This window comes from Alligator mississippiensis, chromosome 13 (assembly GCF_030867095.1).
Source record: "Alligator mississippiensis isolate rAllMis1 chromosome 13, rAllMis1, whole genome shotgun sequence".
Classification (NCBI taxonomy): Eukaryota; Metazoa; Chordata; order Crocodylia; family Alligatoridae; genus Alligator; species Alligator mississippiensis.
The window spans coordinates 53,219,071-53,237,120 of record NC_081836.1 but is presented as its reverse complement, the minus strand read 5'-3'; the positions used below and the strand labels follow the sequence as shown (position 1 = coordinate 53,237,120).

At 47.9% G+C, this 18,050-nt stretch overlaps 1 protein-coding gene across 2 annotated transcripts in view; it reads left to right on the top strand.

The window, feature by feature from the left end:
- The window catches only part of FBXL18 (F-box and leucine rich repeat protein 18), a 50,396-nt gene that overhangs the window by 18,746 nt on the left and 13,600 nt on the right, over window positions 1-18,050 (top strand). Inside the window, exon 5 of one of the 2 annotated variants that reach the window (XM_006265971.4) lies at window positions 4,203-10,460. The exons of the other annotated variant lie outside the window; for it this stretch is intronic. Within the exon in view, the coding sequence (XP_006266033.2) occupies window positions 4,203-4,359 (157 nt within the window). The 3' untranslated portion in view covers window positions 4,360-10,460. Of the gene's footprint in view, window positions 1-4,202; window positions 10,461-18,050 lie in introns of those variants that run through there. 2 annotated transcript variants of the gene reach the window in all.

Below are 18,050 nucleotides of genomic sequence, written 5' to 3'. Positions count from 1 at the left end.
CTTGCCCACTAAGGTGTGGAGAAGGAAAGTCTGTGCCATGGGAATGGGATTCATTCTTAATGGAGTCAGCACCTGCTCCCAAATGGAGGCACTTCTGGCTCTCTGCTACAGCTAACTCCTTCCTCTGCACGGAGGGGTCCAAAACTCCTTGATGGTGCAGCCCTGGAACTAGATATGGTCTTCTCTCTCCTTGCCCTCAACCCAGGCCCTGAATTTGTGGGTCTATTCCCAGCGAGGGTGCTAATCCTGGTGACTTTTCTCAATACACACCTCTCCCATCCTCTGTAAATTTACCATCTGTAGATGACCATCCCAGCTTACATAAAGTGGGACGGTTACATCACCTGAAAGTTCCTCCTGAGATCTCCAGAAGAAGAAGACTCATTTCACTTCAGGGTGTCACCCTGCCCTTTCAAAGCACTTTCTTAGAACCGAGAGAGGAGGTAGTGTGTTAGGGCTGTTTTCCTAATTATTGTCTTGGGGGAGCTATTGTAACGTGAATAAATGAATTGGATTATTGATAACCTGCTGGTGAATACCATCTAAACTGGACCTGGTCTCTGTTTCCCTTTTGCCAGCTTCAGCCCGTGGAGTTCTAAGGGGCTCATCTGGTCCCGTCTTCTCAAGTACATCTTGAGAACGCACACGTGTGTATTTGCCTAAAGTAATGAATTCTATGTAGTGACTCTCTTGTCCTACAAAAATCAAGGCAGTCTGATTGAAATACAGATGTGCTCTCAACTTTTCCTGCCTTTGGCTTTCTCCATGACCTACACATTGGATCCTGACATCCCAATTGGAAGCAACTGAGATCAGTGGGTAGGTTGTTTACCAAGCTGTTGCCTTGAAAATGCTCTTGCTGTGCCCAGTCCACATCCATTCTGTTGTGGGGCAGGCGGCAAAGTCCGATTCCTCTTCTTTGGTCTCCTGCAGGGTGGTAGGTCTAGTTGTAGCATCATGTCATACCTCTGCTGATGCCAAAATGAACCTTAAGTGCATTCCCCATCAGTTAGCTCAATGGATGACTGTGGCCAGCTACTGAAGCCAGCATAAATATACGAGCTCATATGGAAATGCAACCTCTTCAGAAACCTGCTTGTAAAATGAACCACTGGACTTCTGTTGGTTTGAGGTTACACATATTAGACCAGTGGCTACTGCAAAAAATATCCACCTTTTGTTATCCCAGCAATCACCCCTGAGTAAAAGATGAATACTGCAATATAGTCAGCTGCATGGAAAACTTGCTGTTGATTAATTAAACGTGGAGATCCTTGTAGGAAACACGTGAATGTGTCTTTGGCTTGTGTCCCTTGGAATAAGACGGGGATTCATGTCTAGAACTGCAACTCTTTTGGGCTTTCCCGATCCACATCCTCCCCCCCATCTATCCTGCAGGCTTTCATTATACCCTTCCAGAGGTAGAGCTAGTTTTGAAGTCCATCCAGGTGTGGACTAAGTAAAGAGGCTTCAAGATTATGGTAGCTATTCTGCAACTCATTAATTCAATCCTTTCCCCAGCTTTCCATCTCCATCCTGTGCCTGGGGTCTTTTCTTGTTACTGCACTAAGTGCTTCTCACTTAATCTGGCTCACCTGGACAGGTGGAGCAAGAGTGGAATTGCCTTCCGGCAGAGGACTCTTGCAGTTCTCGGATATAGTCTGCAGAGGAGCCTGTTTGGGGGACTGCTAATCCCAGTTCAGTGTTATGACAGCTGCTTGTTCAACACAGTTTTGAAATGGGCACTGGAGGAGAGGGGGTGTGTGAAAGAGAGAGAACCATGTGCATTTCATTGCCTGATAATTCCTCCCATGCTCGTAAACTTGCTACGATAGGTCTCTTACAAGGCTCACAGTACCATACAGTTTTGAAAAAAAGGTTGCAAAAAGCCGAGATTAATTCTGCCCATCTTTGTGGCTGCTCCCGTTCAGACCTCTTCCAAAATGTCTCCATCACTTCCCTGACAGTTGGAATTTATAAGCAGCTTGTTTGTTTTTTTTCCCCAAGTTGTCTTAGTAGCACATTTATTGCGAAAACCCATTTAGATTCTGTTTTTATTGCCGCATGTAGAGGCTGCTTATGACTGACAACCTTGCATGTGGTTATGCTAGCACCCAGACCTCAGTGGGGATTTGCTGTGCTGGGTGTTGCACTTGCCTAGGAATAGGCAGATGTTTTTTCATACTTTGGGCAGTTTATATCAGAAGGCCAAAATTTTACCAAGTTCATGGGCAGATTCTCCCCTGCCCCCAAGTGCCATTGGTCTACTTGCATGGCTTTCTCTGTAGGAGTGAAGGCTTGGAGAAGACATCTATATTGGGGGGAGAGGGGTAGGGGAAAATATCAGGTTGTACTCACCTATTGTATTGTATTTTCAGTTATTTATCTAACTTTCACTGTTCATTTGACCAGGATGCTTCTCTATTTAGCTGCTAGCTATTGGCTCAGGTCTTCTTGGCATCACTGCAGAAGGGGGTTCTGAGAGAAGTGCTTTACATAACTCTTTGGGGAAGTGGGGGACACAGTGCAGAGGCTGTGAACTAGCGGCTTGGAAGTAGCAGAGGCAACCTAGACACAGCAGCCTGGAGGTACCTGCTTCTCAAAGTAGCTTGCTAGTAGTGGTAGAGGCCCCCAAGGCGGCTGTAAACGAGGTAGTACTGGAAGCAGTGCCTAAATAACCAAGCTCCTGTTTATGGGAGGGGCTCGCTAGATCTATCTTAGAGCCACAAAAGCTAGGTACTTGCCAATCTTCAGCAGGATATCTGTTGGCATTAACTTCTAATTGTCCATAATTACTATAGCATTACTATTAGCACCTGGATTTTAATTTTTACTGCTACTAGTACCTGGACATTGGGCTGCCCTACGGCCCTCCCTTCCTGCCTTTCTATGATACGGGAGCTCTTCCTGTGCTATTGATAAACTCAGAATTGTGCTGTCAAGAAGCTTCATCTCCAGTGGACTCTACAGTTCAGACACGGCGCACAGGCTGAATTAGATTCGGTCTCTGTGGGCTCATGCTGTGAGTTGGATCTGTCTGGTCTAGTTTAAAACAGCTAAGATGTAAACTCTGGTCATGCAGTCCTCAGAGAGATGGCCACAGCCCTGCTAGCAACAGCTGTGGTTTAAAACCTGTTCTACCAACTATGTGGGTATGGCATGAATTTCTCCATTGTCCACCCAGCACTAAAAGATTTCACTGTCCCTCTATGAATATTGTTCTTTTTACAGCACTTAATTTCCCTTCCTTCGTAGCTTGTTCTTCCTTGGCTAGCTGTTGTGCATAGCCCTTGCTGCCTGGGTTCGGCCTTTTTTTTTTAATTTTTTTTTTTTTTAACAATCATTGTGTATATGGTTTTAACTCTGCTGTTCTCTTCTCTTGTTCTGTAATTGCCACCCTGCTGCTCCTGTCTCCTGTTGTCACATCAACCCGCTCTCAGTTTAAAGGTCTGTGATGGTTGTCCTCTGCTGAAGGTAGAGTGGAGCGGCAAAATATTTGGGAGCAGAAGGGGATGGAGTTACAGGGGGAAAGAAAGATTGTTGTAAAAAGTGGTAGTAAAAGTGTAGTACATCAAAAGTGCCGGAAATCAAAATTCTAGTGGTGTCTTGGTTTGCTTGTGCCTGCTCCAGCTGGGGCTGCGTGCACCTGTCACAGGTTCTGTGGCCTTTGGAAATGAAGCTGTTGCTGGTGTATTGTGCCAACGTGCCCTACATCTTCCTGCAGATTGAAAACTTCTCAGCCTCTCCCTTTTTCCCCCCCTCCAGTTGTAGTGTTCTCCCTTCCTGTGCCGTACCCCAAGCCATCATCCCAGCTCAGGCTTAGAGGAAATGCTGTGTAGCTTTGTCTGCATAGCTTTGTCCTTGTTTTTACTGGCTGTAAAAGTCACCGGTGGCAGTGAGGGTTTGAATTGCTGCTCCCAGGCGGAGGGATACCTTGGACAAAGCAGCAAAAGACCTGCATGGTGCAGTTTCTCAGTCCCCTCAAGCTCAGGACTCCTTTCTGTTCAGCCAAACGCATAATTTTGCAGTGGGCCCTGGGCTGCTTCGTCCACATATGAGATGTAGGTGGGAGAACTGGGTTCGGGCTGTCCACTTCACTGTGAGTGAGCCTCCCCTTCCCCCTGTGCCTGCAGTACCAGCTCCTTGCAAGCCATATTGGGAATTAGCTCTGCCTCTCAGCTAATCGCTTGTATCTGATTCAGTTTCCAGGCCGAGCGCCCGGCATTAAATGTCGTCATTTTCCCTCTGCTCCATGAGGACTTGACCGAAGTCATCAGAGATGTCCCCATGATGCACTTGGACGAAATTACCTTGTTTAAAAGCAGAGTGGCTGAAGAGCCTCCGAACCTGTGGTGGTGACCCTGCCATCACGTGCAGGACGGTGGGAGCGAACCTGTGAAAAAAGCTTCTTGTTGGCCTGCATTGTCCCTTCCTGACCTCGAGGCCGCCTGCCTGGATGCTGGACAGTCACTTTAACTCAGTGCAATTGCAAAGCAAAAAAGAGCTTGGACTCTGTATCGGGTAGTGCTTACACCTGAAAATCCAGTCTTGAGGTCTCTGGAACCATGTGGGTGTATTTCCCTGCGGTTAATAATGAATTCCTGTTACTTTGTGTTAGTTTAAGGTAAGCCACGCTAATGTAACGGACTCCCTTTCCCTCCACCTCTCGTTGCCTGGTGCGTTTGTCTGTGTACTTTGGCAGTATGCTCTGTTGTTTTCTTGGTGCCTGTCCTTTGCTTGAGTCTGTTATTGGCAAGGAGGAGGACTGATTTCAGGGGAGCATTCATGTCCCTTTAGTTAAAGTGGACCCCAAGGTGTATTGTTGAGGTGAAATGCAGCACCTCTCTTGCGCTGTGAATGCATACATAGCCCCGTGTGCAGTGAAGTGTATTTAGGCATATTTTCTGTTGAGAAAAGAATCTGTTTTTAATAACCAATTATGACTGTTCACGTTTTGCAGCCATCGTTACATTCTCCTTGCTCTTTGGTGTTCCGGTTGCTTGACCTTGGCGGCAGAAATTCCTCGTTTTGTCTTGGAAATCTGCTTTCTCAAACCCTGTGTTAGCAAGTGTCTGGCATGGGCCCACCTATCCTGAGGCCGTCACCGGAGCTTTAAACCCAGTGAAAAGGCTTTTCCACCATGCAGCGGAGCTGCGGCTCTGGTGTTCCTACTCTGTCTCTACACGGTGTGCTGGAGTCCATGCTGGCTTAGAGACCCTATGAAGTATTTTTCCAAGTGCCATTTCAATAGGCTCACTTGCTCCACTGAATGTCATTAGGAGTGTGTAATGGCCTGCGTCACATCTTCATGTTGCCTTATTTATCCAGCACTTTCTGAAGCAGCAGACAGCTGTGCCAGATGCCAAAATGCACGTTCTTATAGTCAGTTTTCCAGGTGGCAATAGGAAATCCTGCTCTGTGGAGAGTTCTGTGGTACAGGCTATCCACCAGAGTTTCTTGAATGCTTGGTGATGATGAGCTAAGCAGATGTGCTGTGACATCATTCCTGGAAGGAAACCCAATATTTCTCCAGGTGGCATCATCATTTCCTGGCCAGTATTTCCCACACAGTACTGCCATAGCTGCATGTGCTGTCCAGTGCACAGCTGCTCCTGGGAATCGTGTCATCATTTCAGAGGGATAGATTTGAAAGCAGACTTCATCTTCATGGATCAAACCTCAGCTACTCTTTCCCTACTCTGATTGCTGGGGATCCTGGTTTTCTCTGATTAAAAAAAAAAAAAATCCAAATTCCCTGATTTAACCCCCTCCCCCTATCCATGTATTTCCATGATTAAAACAAAATGCTTTTGTCAATCCAAATAATATATAATGGCATTTTGCTTTAATCATGGAAAATGTGGATTTTTTTTGCTAAGTCAGAGAATTTTGGATTTTTTTTTATCGGAGAAAACCAGGATCCCTGCTGATTTGCCAGCATCTGGCTAAATAAGTCTGGAAGCTCCTGTTCTGCATGTTAAATCCTGGACCAGCCCCAGCTAATACCTACAAGTAGGGCACAGTCGCAGAGCACTTCCAGACTTCTCTCAGCAGAAGCCTAACGGTGCAACTATGCATTACTAAATGAACCTGTACGTGCATGTTTGCATTTCTCTTTATGGGTAGGAGCTCCAGTCGGACAGTTTAGCCTTTCTGCAGACTTTTCCCTGTCCTTCCCTGGGGAATGGGGATTTAACATCTTCCTTCCCCTCAAGCCCAGCTGCCCAGAGAAGGGGACCTAGTGTTAAGCCTCTGACCATGCATCTAATAGATGCTGTCAAGAGTTTGTGCCCTTGCTTCAAGCAGGTGTCCTGCAGCACAGCATCAGCCAAGCTGCTAGCAGGGTGCTCCAGTGCTACATAGGACTTTCGAACCGTCTCCGACTTGTGGTTTGGTTTTTGGTTAAGCAAGAGCATGGAAAGGAGTAACTGCCCTTTTCGCCAAGTGCCCTACCACTGTTTATTGTCTAGCACTCCCAGAACTCCCAGTTTTTCTACCCATCCTGTATCTATCTCTTATCTGTTTTGTGCCTTCTAAGGTAAGCTGCAGCATCCCCTAACTCCCAGATGGGGTAGACTTCTAGGAAGGGATGTAAGCCACTGCCCTGTCAAGCTGAGGCCATGTTATCTCTGCACAGCTGCTGGCTTGCTTCCTTCCTGCTCATGCATTACTGGGGAGAGGCAAGGAGGGACTTTTGAAGCTCTGCCGAAGGATGCTTTTCTACCTGTATCCCCATTGCCTGCAATATCATTGCTGGAGAGGGAATGCAAAGGGGTTAAAGGTATGGAGCCAGCTCCACTTCATGCATAAAGGGATGGATCCCATGCGCTAATGATGTCCTGCATCAGCTTATTGCTGGCACCTGAATGTTTCCAAAATAAACCCTTCCCCACCTCGACCCAGGATCTCCCCTTCTGATGTGCACTTGTGCATCTATGAGGGATGGCTCCATGAGCTCCAGTGCCGAGGGAGCCAGCAGCTCCTGTGTCCTTCTTGTTGGTGGCTTCAGTGGCACCTGCTGGATCCTGTTCAGATCTGGGGCAGCTGCTGAAAAGGGGTCATTCGAGCGGATTCATGGGAGCAGGTCATCATTCCTAATAGCAGCAGTGACGATCCTAACTAGACCAGCAACAGGTAGGAAAGACGGTACCTCAAGAAGCAGTAAGGAGACCAAAAAAAAAATCTCCCTTCCCCACTCCCCCAAACCTGTGGCCCTGTGCTCAGCATCCCCTCTACAAATCCTCTTACTGCAAGTGAGAATTTCCGCTGCTTGTGCACTCCAGGCAGGATTCACCAGATGTTAATAATGTGCTTATTTTCTCTAAGTGCTATTTTGGCATCGGTGTTAATTACAATTTATATTCTGCAACATTTACACTGGGAAAAGAACCCACCCTAATAGTCCCCAATTGGCAGAGCTGGGCTATTAAACATAGCACCATATGCTCTGTACAGAGGAGTATATGGGGCTCGCAGCCGTGTCAGCGCAGAGGTTCCAACGTGCCACGTTGGGGAGGAGAGAATAGAGGGACTGGGTTTTTTTTTCCTGTGTTTTATTTATTTATCCCCCACTCCACCCCTCTTGTTCCTGGTTCTTATTTAATACCAAGTTCTGTCTCTCCTTTCCCCATCCCCTGCAGCCCTTCCCTGCCCTCTGGGAGTGTCTGGATGAGATATGAGCCCACTAACACCATTTTCTTTAGATACCTCTATGCCCACATGCGCTAAGGAAGTGGCAGAAGTGGAAATAAGGAGTTGTTTGTAACCTCACTTGTGCCAGAGCGGGTGTAGCAAAGGGGCTCCAAAGTCCAGCAGCCCTGCACGCTCCAGCCGTCAGAGGTGACTTGGTTTGTGTGTGAGAGCGAGAGAGATTGTGCTAGTGCTTGGGTCAGTGAGCTTGGAAAGGTGCCTACTGGGGGACGCGAACCTGCACGGGGCTTCTCCTCCCTTTTGGGCTTTCCTTAGCTGTCGTCATGCCCCCTAGCACCAGCCCTGATGGGGTGCTGTGATGCCATCACCCTCCACATAGCCAGGTTCCCAGTGCTCCGAGAGACTCAGCTGTCGTCCTGTAGACTGGCACCTGAGGAGGAGATGAAAGGGAAGGTGAGAGAGCGCGGGTCAGTGGTCAGACTGCGGGGCCACTGGCTTCTTGTGCGACTTGGGGCAAGTGTTTCAGTCCTGCACCTCGCTTTGCCCTGTATGTAAAATAGGGGTGCATGTTCATCAGCCCAGGGCAGGGTGCTGGAAAGCCGGATCTGCCTGAGAGCAGCAGCTAGGGTAGAGTCCTGGGGGGTGATGGGAGCAGGGCTCAGTTGCTCAGCCTGGCCTGGCAGGGAGGGAGGGCACTGCCACTGCCTGCTGCCGTCCGCATGGAAATTCGTCTTTCTTGGGAGGGAAGGAGAGAGATGCAAAACACTAAGGGCCTTAGGGAGCATCCCAGGCAGGGGCTGTTCATCTTCCCCTCCTGGGATGTGTCCCGCTAACAGCAGGCTGTCCCTGAGCAGGGCCGGGGGAATCCTCCCCTCGCTCTCCCGGTCCAAGGTGGGAGGGCTGGGAGTCCTGGGAGTCCTTCGTAGGAGGTCAGGTACCAGTGCTCTCCCCTCCTATTCTGCCCACTTCCACCTCCTCCTGGATCCAGCCGCCTCCGTAACTCTCGCACTGCGGTATCCCCGCTGCACAAACATCCTAGTCACTTAGCAAAAATGAGTGTCCCAGACAGCACAGCAGGTTTGTCTGATCTGCTTACGGGCGTCTCAGCCCACTACATGCTGATCCTGGCTGATGCCCTGTCCAGACAAAGCTTTTCCCCCCTGCCTGGAGAAGTATAAACCCACAGAGAAGGAAGCGTTACAAGCGGTGCTGAGCTACTGCAGAGGAAAATCTCTCTCTCTCTCTTTGCAGGGTCTCCTCCCCGTTCGATCGGAGGCACAGGCAGCCGGGGCACTCTAGCAGGAGAATCATTTCCATAGAAACCAATCAGGAGGTTGTACGGGGAATAATGATTAATAGCGAAGGGATGTTGCCTCGGGCCCTTTTCATTTTTTAGGGGGCAGCGAGGGACACCGCAGCACGGAGCAGAGCACAGGTAGGGGGACACATAGCCTTTCCAACTAATGAAAACCAGCTCTTCCATTAATTTCCAGGCCAGCTCCCTCTGCCCGCCCCCGACGGCTGCTTTCCAGCTTTCTTTGAATGTTCAAAATGGCCAACCTGGTTAGAAATAATAATAATAAAAATGGATGGATGGGGCCTGACTATTAACATTGTTGCTGTTAGCAGCAGGATTTCAGCCATAAAACATGAAGCAAGGGAGACATTGACCTTTCTGCTGTTTGAAATGAATGGAGACATCGATATCTATTGTTTCCAGTGGCATTGACCTCTGACACCCTCGTTTCTCCCACCCTCTCCCTTTTTTTTTTTTATTTCCCCCTGACACTGGAGGAAAGGGGTCAGTTGGCAGCATCTATTGATCCCGTTCGTTCTCGGTGATAGGGAAATAATTAGGATTTTGAAAGTCCTACCATGCGCCAGCCAAAACTGTATCTACGCCCCGTGGAAATTCAAAGCTCCCAGATCAGAGGGAAGATGGATCAGTATAGGTTTAATTGCTATGTTGTTTTTTCTATTTATTTATTTTTATTTTAGCTTTTAAACTGGTAAGTGTGTGGTGGGGTTTTTTTTATGTGAGTACCCTTGGAGTTGGGATGCCTGGTGCCTTGTTTTATTTATTTATTTTTGTAAGTCGCCCCTCCTGTGTGAACTTCATCTCTGCACTGAGAATGCAAAATCAGGCATGGCTAATTAGCTGTATGACAATTAAGTAATGTAGCACAAAACCATTAGGACACTGGATGCGTTTTTGAAGTTTGTCCTTTGAAGTGGAAGCTGCAACTCCCTGCCCAAGGCTGCTGAGGAAACGTTTGTCTATCAAAACTTTCTTTGAAAATAAATGCCAGCATGAGAGTCCCTGTCCCTCTCCCTTCTATATAAACAGGAGATGAATTGTCCCCCCCACCACTTGTAAAAACTACTGGCATTGAGAAGAATAGCGATTGCCAAAAAAAAAAAGAGGCATTAAAGGGCCAGTTGGTCTCTGCATACTCCTCTCTTGGTATATAACTGCTACCAAAGCCATTCTAGGCTGTCGAATCGTGTTGATACGGAAGAGAACATATACAAGTTCCACCCGTTACGGGATGATTGGAGAAAATGGCTCTCCAAATCTCAAGGTGTGACCCTGTAATGGGCTAAATGACACCAGGAACTCATGCCACCTGTTTGCAAATGACTGACAAACTCCTCAATTTTTAACAGCCCCATCTGTGCCCTTGTTTTACACTTGTGTTTACAGCTGGCTGTTTGTCGCTAGTCACGAACCACCTGGTTGGGATGTGCAACTCGTGTACATTTGTGGCATGTAAAAATTCAAATAAAGAGTGAAACTGATTTTAAAACCAGTCAGCTTTGTTGTCCGTCTTCTTGAGGTCCTTCCTCCCCACCCCTAGAAATCGAAACATGCTTTTGATGGATAGGCTTCTATGTTGAATTTATAATGGTAGCCTTGGAAGGTGTGTTTAGGACTGGCTGTCTGTAAACCTGTTGTGGGTGGGGGTGTAATAAGCTTCCCTATAAGGTTCTGCTAACCTACCTCAATTCTGATATAGATTGTAATCCTATCCATACTGTTAGCGTGGCTGGGCTCCGTTGTGTCCACTGAGGATAAGTGCCTTGTATTTATGTTGCATCACTTTTTTTTTTTTTTCATCTTGCATCTCAAAGCTCTTGATGAACGGTGACTAAAAGCTCATAATAAGGGAACTGTCAGCTCTAGTTGGCAGATGAATAAACTGAGGCTTGGAGAACTGAAATGGCTTGCCCCAGCATCACTTGCTTTGCCCGAGCCTGGGATCTCTATCTGACTCCCGGTCTTCTGCTCAGCAAGGTTACACTGGATTTTTCAGAATTGCTAATGCAAAAAACGTACAAGATTGTGGTTCTGTGTATGCGAAATGGCCTGTTCGACTTGGGGCTGATGGGTGCTCTGTACAAACACCAGTATTGCGCACAGTGGCTTCATGTGCACAATTCTGAGAGTGCTCCCTTGGGTGTCTGTCTGGCACCAGCCTGAGGCAGGCTTAAATAGGAGCTCAGCTTACCGTGGATCTAAGCCCGAGGTCTTGGGGGGATGGTTGGGCATGGTAAGTAATGTCACAGTTAGCTGGCCCTTCACACTACTGTCAGATAAATAATGCAGACTTTCAGGGACCTTCATATTGGTTACCAGGGCTGGAGGGGAGAACTGCTTTGCAAGACCCGTTTAATAATGTAGCACCCCAGCAAGCATCCTTGCTAGCAGAAGAAGGAGCTGACCAATCTGATGGCAGCAAAGCATTGAAACAGAGGTTGTTAAATGTGAATTTGAATAGCTGAGGTGAAGTTACAGGGACCCTGATTTCACAGATAAGTTTATGCCTTGATCTCACTGCAGTGCTGGAGATTGGGGGGGGGACGGGACAGAGGGTTAAGTAGTATAAATAAAGAAAATCAGGGTATGCTGCAAAAAGGTGAACATACAAAAAGCAGCATCTGCATCCTGGCTAATCAGTGCTGGCTGTTCTTCCCCACAGCTGCGTGGATCAGCACCGGCAGGTCCCGTCGCCTCTTTGCCACTTCAGATGGAAACTTGGTTTGTCATTTTGTGAGGGGCATGCAGTGTTGTTCACAAAGGCATATGTGCTATTAAATATTGAAGCCTTCTGGAAGGGTGAGTGTGGAGTGCTGTGCATTGCCCTTGGGTATGGTAAGAGCAGCAGTGGCAACAGCCTCTGGATTTGCCTACTATAAAAAAAAACAAACCCAAAACTAGTAACTTCTGAGCAGAGGGGGTAAAAGTGCTGCATCCTGCCCAGACGTACAGCTCTCATTGCTCCAGTAGCGAATACTGGCTATGAATTTTTTGCAAAGAAGCCTGAGGCCTTGTTCACATGCAGTTGCACCTATTTAAAAGCGTGGTATTTTTTTCTCTTTCTAAACACAGTTTAGTAAAACTCAGTGCAGCTTTGCACAGGGGCATGCTCAAGCGGCTGAAAACCCTGGCTTCCCTTGGCTAAATATAACAGGAGCAGTCTCTCTTACTGCTGCAGATTGGTGATTTATTAAGTGAAGCGACACAGGGTTTTGTACCAACCAGTTTAATTAGACTGGTGTAAGGAGAGGTTTGTCAATATAGACTATCGCACATCTTTTGTCGGGAATAGCTTTAAGGAACCGCACTCCTGGGTCTCCCAAAAGTGGCTTGTGGTTTCTGTGACTCTCTTTGTTGCTGTGGCTGCTTTTGCCATTTGGACTCCAAATGGGACCTCTGAGGCCCACCCCATTCCATTGCTCTCGCATGCTTCAGTTATGGATTTTATTGTTCCAATAACTTTTATCTTGATGTGCTTTTGGGGGAGGGAGAAGAGATAAGCAGGGAGGAGGCTGAGGAAGGAATGTGCTTTCTGACTCCATTGCAAAATGCCAACTGTTAACACGGGCATGCTGCTGCATTGTTTCAGCATTAATAATTTGAGCGTAGAGGGGAATTTAAGGAGAAAACAACTGAACCATTTTATCCTGCAACTCTAGCATTAGGTGTATGGGCCAGTGGAAGAAGTCTCGCCAAGCTGAAATGCAGACCAAAAAAGCAGCCGCTTTTGCATTTTGTAGTGCTCTCCTGCCTTTCATCAGTGTCTAGGAGGGTTTCAGCAAGGTGGGATGCTTGGGAGGAGGCTGGCCAGGCATCTCTCGGGTGGGTTATAAATAGCAAATCTTGTATCTCTGCAGGGGCCTGGAAAATGTGACTTGAGGTCCCTTTCATCCCTAGGACTTCCCCATGTTTCCAGGGCATAGGCGTTCGGTGACTGGAAATGAGCTCTAAGCACTGGGCTATCCAGCCAGCCAGCCAGCTCTGTGCAAGTGTCAGTCGGATGAGTTAGGGCAAGGAAGATACTGAGAGCACTGGAGGTATTTGTGAAGAAGAGGAGAACAGATAGGGATAAAACACGCTCTGCAGTTTAGGTCAGAGAATAAAATGTCCAGCAGGGCTCCAGATTCACTATTGGAGTCTGAATCCAAGCCAAAATGGGGAGGAGAAAATGGCATGGAAAGGTGAACATGGAGCCAAGTACTGGTACCACCTGAAGATCAGCATTCAACTGGCTCACTGTCTGCTAGCCTAAGCTGCTTTTGGGTGATAGAGGAGGAATGCACAGGCATCTGGGATATGCAGCCACTTGGAGCAAAGGCCCTGCAATCTTTCATCACTCCCCAAACAAAGTAGCTGGAGCATGTGCAGCAGGGAGTGTGGAGAGAAGAAGGTGGAGCCCCTTTCGCACCTCCAGAGAGGGGAAGATCTTGGATCGGTCAGGTTGGGGCACTAACTTTCACTCCTCTGTTTGAAGTGCCCCCATCAAAGATTGACCGCAGCCTGGTCCCACATTCCAGTTCTCACCCCTCTGCTCCTCGCTTATAATTACTGCTTTGTGCAAAGCATGAACATCTCCCAAATGTTGAGGGCTGCCTTGTTTAATTGGGCGACGAATACCACCTACCTGAGACATGGGCTCTCTTACCAGAGATACAGTAACTTAAAACCTACATTGTCGGATCTAGGGGGAGGTCAGTATGCGAAGAGCAGTATTCGTAGAGGTTTGGTTGCCAGGAGATCGGAAAACTCAGCAAAGCCTCGACAGGAAAAAAAAATGTCTAGCGCTCATTCAACAATGATGGTGAGCCTGTCTGTGCACAGCTCAGCTGCTTCTTAACAGTTGTGTAACAAGCCCTTCTTGGTAAGGAGATTGGGCTGTTTGATGTGTGTTTCTTCTGTCAATCGGGTCCGAATCCTCGACTCTAGGGCCAGTTAGTTTGACTCGTCTAGCGGGCAGTCTGAGAAACTGCTCTGCTATCTCTGACCATACTGAGGCCGTGTGGTGTGTACGGCTGCAGAGGAGCAGTGCTCTAGGTTTGGGAGTGCTTACAAAAGTGAGGGGCGATACGCCCGAGTAGGGCCTGTCACTCACCACAGCGGATTCACAAAAAATCATAATACAGAAAATTACCAAGACAGAATTAGATGGGCAGCAGAAACAAATGGGTCCTGCCTTGACGGCTGGTAGATATGTATTCTGACGGATCACCATTGGTGGTCCAGTATCTCAGACACTGATTTCCGGCCAGGAAAGCCCCTGTGCCATGGTTGGAAGCCAGTGAAATCAGTGAAATTACACTTGGGCAAAATTCGGACCGTACTGTTGATACGTAGGATCTGATGGCAGGGGCTTCCCAGCTCACATCAATAGCTGTGATATACTACGGGTTCAGAGGATGGTCTCTTCGAATGGGTGATCAGCACCACAGTCGTTCTTTGCCACCACCTGGATCCAGAAGTTGCTGCAGACACCTGAGAGCAAGCTTTATGTGCAAGATCCACTGACTCACCCACACGTGCTTCCTGTGACCTCACCCTTTGCAGCAATTCTGCATCATTGGCTCGTGCCCTGCAATGGGTGCGTGTGGCTGTGGTCTACATCAGATGGAGCTTCTGAGCTGACTTCAGAGAGGACGTATGTGCAACCTCTCCCAGTGTTGAAGTCTATGTTGTAAATGAATCCCTCTTGATCTGATGCCAATTGCCACGGCATCAAAGCACCACGCACCACTTAAACGCTGCTGGCTGGACCCTAATAACTGGCCACATTCTCCTGCCTGGTTATAGACTGTGCAGATAAAGCTCGGTGTACGGTCTGCAATGGGTTCCTGTGCTTCAAGCTTCCTACTGCACCTACATTGTGTCCTTTAGACTTTGCTGTTCACCCTCCATCTGCCTTTTTTTTTGATTTCAGGTGTTTTTTAGGATGAACAAATTAGAGGGACTTGTTCTGATGAGACCAGAAGATCAACTATGAGGTGGCAACGCTTGCTTTCTCCCTCCACCTGGCTGTCCCAACATGAGCAGGGACTATTTCTGTGCAAAGACAGCATCTTCTACAGGGTCCCACATTTTGGTTGCAGTCCTGAGGAACCACTTAGATTATACAGATAGGAGTTTTCTGTGTAATAGAAGGGAGCAAAGGGTAGTGCAGGAGAACGATGCAAAGAGGACCAGGGGAGGGGAAGCCAGCGCAGGGACGAGCTCAAAGTATCAGGAGAGAGAGACAGTGTTGGCAGCTGAAGGTTAGGTTGATTGAAAGGGGATGAGTAGAGACTGGGGAGAGGAGGATGTGGCTGGCTGTTTGCTCCAACCCCCTACGATGACCAAAATGCCAGCGGTGGCTTAGCATGAAAGGAGACAGACAACCTTGTTTGGTGCCCTCCTCATTTTGGGCTGCTTTTAGTGCCTGGCTGTGAAGCAGGAAGCCCCTAGAGATGGTTGGGCTCTGCTTGCAGTGCGGCGCGGAGTGATCTTCACTTCACCTCCCTATTGATCTGCTAGATAGATCCAGTCCCCAGGCTCAAGCACTCCAGCGACTGAGATGAATCGACCAGGTGTGAGAGACTCTCGTGCAAAGCGATTTTCCATAAACCCGTCATCCCATACTCTCATGTGCTGGTTTCTTGTTCCAGTCCCCATCAAAGTAGACCCCAGTCCTCTCCTGTTTGTTTGCTTTCTGATGTGCTAGGTAGAGCCTTAAACAAGAAAGGAAGGCGGATGAAATGAGAAGTGGGGAGGGAGAGGAGAGACGAGATTAATAGCACCAACACAGCGCTGATGGATGGATGGAGAAGTATTTCCCTTTGAACACACACGGCTCTCATCGCTGCATCCCAAAAGCCCCATTATCTCTGAGCAGCACCGCCATCCCCCCAAATATTCAGGAATTAAAAAAAAAATAGTAATAATAATAATAACATAACAAAGCAAAACAAAAAGCCTTTTGCCATCTCCAGAACAAATGCCTTGCAAATGCTAAAGGACATAAAGGGCGTTCATGAAAGGGCTGGCTGGTTGTTATTGCAGCAGGGGGAAAAACAACATTATTTCACTGTGCAGATAAAAGGAAACGGAAAAGCGGCATATTTATAGCCAGGGAGCCTGGATTCCTTGTTAAGCCGCTATTATCAAATTAATGTCAAAATGCATCAAACAGGCATGAGTGTTCTGGGCCCCTTATGCAAAGTGCTTGCAAATTGGTTACAAATACATTTGTTTACAGGGTACAAAGTAGGAGCTGGCTAATTAGTCATTGTAGCGATTTTTTTTCTTTTTCTTTCTTTTTTTTTTTTTTTGGCAATTACACAAACAAGCTGTTTTGAAGTATAAATACGAGATCTGTGATGGCCCCTTCTGGAAAGAAATCCTTTGGTCTTGGGGCAATTTAAACGAGCTGTGTGATGTTGAGGATCCTGGGGTCTGTTGTGCTGGAGGTGGGAGCTAGCCGTGCCTTGGAAATCAAGGGATTGAGCTGAAGACTGGGGAGCTGGCTGAGTGGGTGGCACGTGGGATGAGGAATGGCTATGTCTGAATAGGGAGCGAGCTCTGACACTGGTCTCTGCCCCTCCGGGAGGGGGTGCTGGGCTGTGCTGCGGTGCTAGATTACTGCATTGGAGTCAGCAGAGATCAGTCTAGCCTGTTGCTTCTGTCGGGGCACAGGTTGCTCCCTCCCCTCTTGCTGTGCATTGGGTCACAGCAGGCAGGCGTGAGATGGCACAGCGCTCTGGGGAGGGGTGCAGGGCTGATGGCATGACCTTGGGCATCTGGGCTGGGTCTTCCAAAGCGTGTTCAGCACTGGCAGGTGCCGTCACGCTGGCACTTGCATTGCTGCAGCCCAATCTCCCATCCCACCAGCTGCTTGCTAGCCCTGTGCTTCAGCTCAGCCTACACGTCCCTCGTTACAGCGCTGTCCTTTAAGTGTGTTTGCTGCCACGTTGCCGGCTTTGTCTTGGTTTGCGGCATGTGCTGATAGCTAGAGGGAAAACCCCTTTGCTCTGGTGCCTGGCCCTATCACTTACCTTGTTTCCTTTCACCTCGGATGCCGTTCAGTGTAACGTGGCAGTGCTGGACTGTGCCGTGGGAGCTGGGCACAGGACTAGCATGTAGGAAGTTTTGGCTGGGCCACTTTGGGCTCATCCCCTCTGTAGGCCTGTTTCTTACATCAGTGTGATAATGCCTTGGAGCAAAGCCCATCAGCTGGCACCTGCTCTCTAAGCGCAGGGTATTATTTTGTTTTTGGCCTGGTGTGTTTGTGTGGCACGATCATCTTTCACTGTCAAATGGCCCTTTTTAGCATTGGGCACATTTAGATCTGCTGAGAGCCTGATAGCAACCTCGAGGGCATTTCAACCTCTGGTGCCCAGTCCCTGGAGGAGGAGCAGGACAGTAACCGTGCACACGGGCGGTGTTCATTACACCAGCCCTTATGGTCACTTGTTCTTGCCAGGTAACATCCCACTTCCACGCTTTGATGACACCTCCCAGCTTTGTGTCTGCAGCATATTTCATTAGTGCTCTCCTATTTTTTGCACCAATGTCACTAATCAGAATATGTTAAATTAGGTTAAATTAGCCACCCATCCATCTAGTAGTTACCCTTTAATGCTACCCATTTCATCTTCCCTCTAGTAGTTCCTTAACCATTTTACAGTTCTTTTACTAAACTTCATCTCTTCCAGCTAAATTAACAGATTCACAGAAGTTTAGGGCTGGAAGGGACCTTGTGAGATCATCGGGCCCAGCCTCCCTCCTCTGAGCAGGAAAGACTGCTGGGATCAAGGTGTGCGTCCAGTCTCTGTTTCTGTCTCTCTGATTTCTAGTGCTACACTTGATGTTTAGTTGAAATCCAGCTAGACTGGAGCCTCTGCATGTCTTTTTTTAGATAATCCATTCTCTTACCAAAGATAAGGTCTTGGGATAGATTGGTGGATCAATCTTTGATATACCCACACTGAATTTTATTTTACCCCTTTTTTTCCATTTACCTCCAGGTCTTTATTCTCTTCCCCAAGATGCTTCTGAACCATTATTTTTCCCCCTCCTCTTTAGGCACCAGAGCTACGTTTTGTTTTCCAACAAT